This window comes from Dermacentor silvarum, chromosome 4 (assembly GCF_013339745.2).
Source record: "Dermacentor silvarum isolate Dsil-2018 chromosome 4, BIME_Dsil_1.4, whole genome shotgun sequence".
NCBI classification, from domain to species: Eukaryota; Metazoa; Arthropoda; class Arachnida; order Ixodida; family Ixodidae; genus Dermacentor; species Dermacentor silvarum.
This window is the reverse complement of record NC_051157.2, coordinates 208,764,369-208,772,583: the sequence shown is the minus strand read 5'-3', so window position 1 is coordinate 208,772,583 and position 8,215 is coordinate 208,764,369. Positions and strand designations below refer to the sequence as shown.

At 45.8% G+C, this 8,215-nt stretch overlaps 1 protein-coding gene across 4 annotated transcripts in view; it reads left to right on the top strand.

Annotated features, from left to right (window-relative positions):
• The window catches only part of LOC119449210 (adenylate cyclase type 3), a 233,067-nt gene that overhangs the window by 160,402 nt on the left and 64,450 nt on the right, over nucleotides 1-8,215 (top strand). Inside the window, exon 8 of one of the 4 annotated variants that reach the window (XM_049666343.1) lies at nucleotides 398-514. The exons of the other annotated variants lie outside the window; for them this stretch is intronic. Coding sequence (XP_049522300.1) covers nucleotides 398-514 — 117 coding nt within the window. The remainder of the gene's footprint in view (nucleotides 1-397; nucleotides 515-8,215) is intronic. 4 annotated transcript variants of the gene reach the window in all.

Sequence of the window (8,215 nt, the reverse complement as noted above, 5' to 3'; positions counted from 1 at the left end):
CACAAAAAAGTACGGTTAAGTTACCAACCACCACTCGTTACTGCGGAATGACCAACATATGTTCGATTCCTTATTAATTGACTACTCCGGCTGTTGCAAATTCTCGAGTAGCTAAGCAGGCAAACCTGCGTGTCAAATTCGCGTGCCGCATTTACTCGAATACACGTGGCCAACAAATGTATGTAGAACGTCGTAGTGAGGCTATCTGTAAAAAACTTAAGTACGCTATTTTTCCACACATCCTGGCTGCTTGCGCGATCATGTCGGATGCGCTTTTTGTAAAAAAAAAATATGCTTTGCTGTCTTGACTAGTGGCCCCTTAACCCAGGAAATATTTGTGAGAAAAGTGTCACCAATTCGTCCATGACGTAACTCATAAAACTCCTTGCACTCGTAGGCACCACCTCGTCCCATGACCGTAGTGTCAACAGCGGTGCAGAGCAGGTCCTGGGTTCGACTGCTGGTTTCTTTTATGGCGGTCGCGCTCTGGGCGTCACTACACTTGGCTACCACGGTAAGTTTTATTATTTCTTTATTTCCCAATTTGATCAGTTCATCTTGCAAAAGATACACGTATGAATTTAAAGAACATTTGCCATTCGTCCTACAATGTAGCATCGTCACTACTTTTTTCTTGGGTAATCGATTGATACTTGTCATGGTAACGCGAAACAATGTGAGTTATAGAACGGGACGAGAAAGAGCGTCACTTACCGGCATTGTCCATACTTAGCGTCGTCCATCACCGAACCATGCAATTAGCTTTGACTGAGCTTGTTTCTGTAGTTTGTGCTACTGCGCACGAATTTCCTGAGCATCGCTTTCGACTGTTACGCGTGATCCCTTGCAACTGGTATATCGTGCTCGTGCATCACCAAGCCAACTTCAACTCAGAGTCTCCTTACATCCATTCCTCAGGCTGATTTACTTGACTATACGCCGCTATACTGATTTAGGTGTATTTAAGACTGCATATATGTCTATATCATAACTGGAGATAACTTTTGTTTACGGCCATGTTAAAACACGCACGCAGATTAGTCAGCACAAAATAAGTAAAAGCAAGCCACTTAAATTTCTGTGCACGAAATACTTGATGTGGCGTAGAATGGATAAACGAGCTAAATGATTTATCGGTTGGCGCAGAAATTTTTCTTGAAGGTGAAATTTCGCGGTGAATTTTATTCAAGAGGAAGCGTGACCTATGCAGATCATATAGGAGTGAAAAAAAATAATTTTGCTCACCGTCTACTAATCCAATTTCGATGAAGATTGTCGCATTTAAAATAAGCCCTTAAATCTACTCATTCTTTGCAGCGAAATTTGGTTTAAGCTATCAATTTATCAATTACCAAGAGGTGAAAACAATTTCAGACAACATGCAGCACGAAGTTTACAACTGTGCAACTCGGCAATAAAGGCATCGCAATTATCTGGACGTTTTCAATTGGGGGCGAGGACTTACGGAGTCGACATCTGTCGGAAGCGCCTCGCTTGCGTATAGTATGAGCGATAAAGCGGCGCACTCCTCATAGATTTGCCTGTCGGCACTCAATAAAACACCATGAGGAAGCCCTCCTGGCCATTTCTGTAATTATTCTCGAAGCAAGGGAAGTTTATTACTGTCAAAATAATAACCTTGGGCAAACAGAAAGCACAGAATAGTTTACAGGCGCTATCTCTTTACCGAATACGTACAGTGAACGCCCTTCGCGCGCGGTCGACGCGATGGAGTACCCCGAACCAGCTTGTTGCGTGAATGGTAGGAAATCGCTGAGAGCAGACTATGTGAAATGTGTTCTTATAGTGTGCTGTCTGTAAAACCACATAACAGAATGATGCCTCAATGCAGCGATCGCACGGGTTCACAGCGACCGACTCCGCGTCTGCATGCATGTCCGCGCACAATGTTTCGCTTTCGCTGCGAGCGCGTTTTGCCTCCGTGCCGTGAGCTTTAGGCCGCAGCTTACGAACATTTGACAGTACACAAGCAACCATTGTTGCGTGGATGCTATCAGAGCTGTTCAAGAATAATTTCGTTATAACTACGGACTTCGACGCTATACGGTGACTTGTGCCATCGCGACGATTCAATCATTTTTTTTCTGATCTTCTAAATTCTTGGACGTTTCAATATCGTTACTTCTCTAATTGCGTCGCACTGTACGTTTATCGGCCTTCTTAGCGAAGAATTTCCCGCTCCTTTTTTTTTAATCCAGCACATTCATTGTTTGGCGATAACACAAACATGAGCACATGCCACGCCTTTTTTTAATGTGCTTCTTACCGTTCCCATTGCAGTCTGGTGAACTTGCCAGTAGCTATCATGAACAAGTTCATAGACCAAATTGTCATGACATTAACCGGGCAGCGCGCGAGGGCGAGCTTCTCAGTGCGCGCTTTCTGCTACACAACGAACATCGCAGCCCCAACGCCGTAGCAGAAATCTCCTTCGCGGAAGTTCTTGCTACACACCTGTGTTGTAGCCGATGGCTGCTTGCCGGTTCTAAGTTTCGCAATCCAAGCTACACGCGGCTTCTTGGCCTTCGGGTACGTGTGAATGCTGACAGCGGGCTCCGTTGCGTACGCGTCCGGCACTGCGGTACCGAGCAATAGCCTACCATGTTGGATGCCTTCAAAGGCAGCCACTATCTATTGTAGTGTTGTCAAGCGTTGTCAAGCAGACGCCCGAAGCGGGAAAGCATCCCCATTTAATCAGAACCGTAGCGCAGGTGGTATTAAACTTTCGTTTTCAGCTCGCTTCGGCGCTTCCGAAGCAGACGACGCGGCCGCTCTGTCCACGTGATCCCTCATACCACGTCACGCCGACGGTATCGCCAGCTTTTCCAGTGGTGGAGCTCGCCCCCAATTGTGACATAGTAAGCGGCAGAATTATAACATATAGACCGTTTGTAAGAACATAGACCATCTTCGCGTATCAGTTTGCTCTAGAGGAAGGAGATGACGCTTCCGGCGGCGCCCCCGCACGTTGCCTCAGCAGCCTCAGTGAAAGTTCCCGAATACGAAACCATTGTCGCTTCTGCCTTGCTACTGTGCGATCGGCTGTCGCAAATGCAACTGGGGGTTCGCTAACGCACTGTGCTCCATTCATGCTCTAAGATGTGGAACGATAGAGGGAAGACGTGCATTAGGTGGCTGCAAAAATAGTGACTGGCACATTAAGGAACGGAATGAATATGTGTGACCAAGTCCATGGACGGCGGCGACATAGGGAGTGCCTGTTTTGCCGACCCTCCGCGATGCACGGCTTTCCTCAAGGTTAAAAGGTTCACTCATTCACCGGTGTTGTATCGCTAACCTCCAAAGATATGGCTTCAACCCCGGAATGGCGCCTATAGTGAGTATCGCTCCTTACACAGTAACGAAGGCAGTAGCGCCGCTTCTTGGCATAGTAAGTTTCTCGAACTCTATCTACACATATACACCCCATCCCACACGCAACCTTACGCCCACTCTACCGCCAATGTATCAAGAATAAGTAGATGGGTTGACTCTTGAATAAATGCGCCGAAGCATGGGTGATGGCGATTACAGTGACAGCACACGAATGTTCCAAGTTTAACATTTCGTGATGATCCACAGAGTAAGCGAGTAACTAGCGACAATACGTGTTTGCAAAAAGCTATTACAGAGCACAGAACAGCTAAGTTCCAAGCCTTGTAAGCAGCAAGCACAAATCTATCGCAACTGAGCAAACCCGCGAGCGATTAGGCAGAATATAGACAATCAGATAATAACTGCACTGAGGAACTTTACTGAGTCACAAACATGACAAGCCGATGCTGTAAACTGTTAGCCAAATAAAAAACGAAGAGAAAAACACACTGAACCTGATTTAATTCACAGGAGAAAAGTTTGGACAGGTTGCAATATACTTCTGGCCCCCTTCTTGTACAAGCACCGCATACGCTGCTAGCTAGTACCGTTTGGACAAGGCGTAATCAGCTCCAATAGAGCTTACAAGCCCTCTGAAGCTGTCGCCACTGCTTCGTGTCGTCCACCAGTCATCGTCTGCAATATCCGCCGAAACAGAGGTGTGCTGAGCCGCATCGGCATCGTTCCCAAACATTATAAGCACGGAGGCCACGAGGCAGCTTATGCAAGCAATGGACGCGTCACTACGGGATCAAGCATGGCGGCGCCCTCAGGATCACCGGGAAAAGGGTTTATATTTTAACGCACGAGTACTAGTTTAGCAGAATACGAATAAACAATCTTATAACTTCGCATGAGCCGTAAGCTAATACACCATAATTGTTCTCTTTCGACGATCTAACAGATACAGTTACAAAATCATAACATCCGATTTGGACGCATGGTTACATACTTACATCACGCTTGTTTTTTATGAAAGTTACAAATTTCCGGCAACTTTCGCAAAAAATGCTTGAAGCATTACACAAAACTCTCCTTTCATCATTCGTTTGAATATTTCTCTGTAAAGTGCGATCAATTATGTTCAAATCGGCTTGGGGGTATTCCTGCTTTTAATAAGTGCTTCAATGGGGCAATCGTAGTTAATTCCGAGTAAAATTTAGCTTATAATAGAGTTTATGAGTACAGTGCCATTTAAGTGGAGAGAAACACAAACGAAAAAAGGCTTTAGTTAAGAGGCGGATCTCAATGTCAGTAAGGTGAGTCGATGTTGCATTATGACAAACAGCGCGTGACGCAAGTTGTGCATACTCTTACACAGTCAGATTGTCGGTTCATTGCGACAGAAGAGAGTGCGTGCACTGCTCACAAGCCTGACATTTAGGACGAACAGAGTGTAACGCAAGAAAAAGACCAACAGCCGACGACCTCCTTTGTTCCTCGTCCTCATCTGGTTTTGTTTTTTCTTCTTGTGCTACACGCTGTTCGTCGAAATGTCAGGCTTGTGAGCAGTGCACGCACTCTTTCTGTCGCAATGAACCGACAATCTGACTGCGTCAGAGTATGCACAACTCTTTTGCTATCCCCCCCTGTCGCCGACGGCACGATCCTCTTGTTTGCCATTAATGATAACTTCGTACAATCCTATGCAGGTGACGCAAGTTAATTATTTGTTAGTGTTACTGCAAGCTATGCACATATCTACTGTCATGCGATTGGTGTTTGACGACACAGACCAAAGAAATGACAAGAAGATTGACTTTTTTTTAGAAAGAGCCTGGTTTCTCCATTTCTGTCTGCGTGCGTAAGCGCGAGTTTTTCACGTCCCCCAAGACAGCGCTCGGGGTGAAATATACGAAGTGTTCCTGTATGTGGCTTGCGCCACATAAAGCGACACTAAAATGATGCTTGCGTAAAAACTGGTCGGCGTGTCTGTCAGTAGAGCTGCCATGTAATGACGTGACTGTCAGCTACTGCTGAAAATCATGGTCTTCCACGAACCATGGATTAAGTTGTCGCATTGCCCACACAGATTGCTGCTGAAGGATTCCAGTGCAGTGTTATGCCGTTCACGTTTCAAAGTAAGGCGACGCGTGCGTCAGGCTGAACGTGGTCGTTGAGGCTTACTGTGCCGAGTTGCCGAGCGAACATAGGAACGGGCTTCAGCTAATCATCATCGCTGTAAATAGTAGCATTTTCAGCAGACGGCTAATTAACGCGCGGATTGTCGCTGTTTGAACAAAGGCTATAAACTATACATAGCGTCCTTTGGGCTTATCAATGTAGCAAATAATATCCCGCCGATTTCAAAAGCGAGTTCGAAAGAGCTTCGCTGCATGGACAGGGACAACGGCTGTCTTGTAAAGCCCTTCATTATTTTGCGCAATGTCTATTTCTCCAAAAGCGAACGCCCACACAATCAAGCGTAAAAGAGGAGGACCGTGCTCACAGCTTTATTTAGCGAATTCTCAAGTTGAACAAAGGATCGTTTTTGTCTTTTAGTCCTCGCCAAAATTTTTGGTCACAGGAAATGTGACTTAATCGAAGTTAAAATCGCATTAAAGGTAGAAACGCCTCTTGCGAAATTCTCTCGCGTCTGTGACGTGGCGCTGATCGATGTAACTGTGCTATGTTACAAATTTAGCAGTTTTTCCAAAACTTCAAGTTTATTTTATGCATAATTACCTTAAAAACTCCAATGCAAATTTTGGTTATAAAAAGTGGCCTCTCATCTGCCCAGCAAAGCCTTGTGAAGCGATGGCTTGCACATTACGGCAGCTGCCTTTCGAATCTCACAAGTGAGTGCTACGCGAATTTTCTTGCCATGAAAATTGACTACACGCATTCAATACATAAAACAGGTCGTTCCTTGCTATCGGTTTCTGGCGCCTATTTCGGCCTCTATAGTACCTAAAATGAGGCTTTATGTGCCTTTTTTAGGCGCCGAAATCCCACATTTAGTGCCTAAAAATCCGGCCTCTAGTCATGAATGTTTCTCTGAAGCTCCAACACGACAAAGAACTGACTTCAGCGATTCCGGTGGCTCAGAACCTAATTACTACGACAAGCAGCAGGCTCGCCTGGCGGCCATCTTCTCAAGCACAGCTTCCTCTTTACAATGTAACAAAACCAAGACATCGTCCTCAACCACTGCAATGTCGCCCTTTGCGATAACGAAGTATGCCGCCATCGTCGAAATCGACGAAACAACGTAAGGACACTACATATCAATTTTCAAGCTTTTAATTGCTGTCGAAGTAAATGATAAATTCAACAATAGCAGCCGTTTGAAACCAAAGTCACTTTATTTTCAGCTATTTATTAATCACATGCTTTACAAGTATCCACGACTTCGTTGCAGGGCCAGGTTCTCCTCAACGTACGAGAAATTGTAGCAGGAGTGCGCAAGTACGACTTCTATAAATATAGGATAATATTGGCTTTAACACTATTTTAGAATATCCGAAACCCGGATGTGTACTGGGTTATCTAAGTTTTAATACTCATTTTCTCATTAAACGCCTGCTTTATTTGACCTCAGAGGCGTGCAACCAATCTCGTTTTGAAAACAGTTGAGTTGAAGCCCCAACTCCTCAAGCGGCTTCGCAGCGATGCTTCGCAGAGCCTGCCTGTTGCATCATTGGTCCATGCTCTGAGTTCATTTATCTTTATTTGAGAAAAGTACGTCCCCAATCCCCAGTATGTTGCAGAAAGAGGGAAAAAGCAAGAAAAGCTCCTGCTGCAAAAAATGTAACTTAGTTAACAAAAAGTGTGATTAATGGCAATCTCCAAGTTCTCAGTGTCGGTAATGGGCAGAAGGAAGGAGCAGGGAGAGGCTTTTTCATTCAGTGCGATAAATGAATCACTGTTCACGTTAATTCAACACGACGACACCCTAACTTTGAAGCTTAAATCAGGTAGAAAAAACGCGTAGTTGTAGCAAAACATATATATATATATATATATATATATATATATATATATATATATATATATATATATATATTGTCACCTGTAGTAGTAGGAACAGGTCAAGCGCAGAGGCGCAAGCAGAAAGAAGTGCGCGTGCTAACCGCCCCGCTCGATAGTTAGCTCTCGCCGCCGTTTTCTCCAGAGCCCAGCTGCTCATAAATAAACGTCGTTAGCCCCCTTTTAAGGCGCGTGGCAAAGTGGTGGAGGTGCTGGGTACTTCTCACTTATGCCGCAGACTCCTCCTGGGAGCGGAAGCACCAGCCCTGTGTTAGTCGATACTCCCGTCCATCGGACCAGCCGCAGGCTCCGGCGACTGCCTCCTGAAGATACTGAAGACACCGCAGTGCTTCAGACTACCCCAACCGGTATGAAACGTGCAATGACTAACCGTTACACACTTCAAAATCCACTGGTGCCGAAGTCGTTCCATGGCGATGTCTTCAAAGACGTCGAAGACTGGATGACCGACTTCGAGCGCGTGGCCGAATACAACAAATGGGACGACGCGACTAAACGTACGGAATTTCTACTTTTGCCTGGAGGACGGCGCGCGTACATGGTTTCAAAACCGTGAGGAGCAACTGACGTCGTGGCGCGAGTTCCGTCGTCAGCTACTAGACACCTACGCCAGTCCTGATCGCCCCGAACGAGCCGAACGAGCAATCCAGGCCCGAGTCCAGCTTCCCAACGAAAGCGTTACTGCGTTCGTCGAAGATATGACACGCCTCTTGAGACGAGCAGACCCTTGAATGACCGAGCACAAGAAGTTGCGTCACCTGATGCGAGGGGTGAAGGAGCAGCTCTTCGCTGGTCTAGTGCGCAATCCTCCGAAGTCTGTTGCCGAATT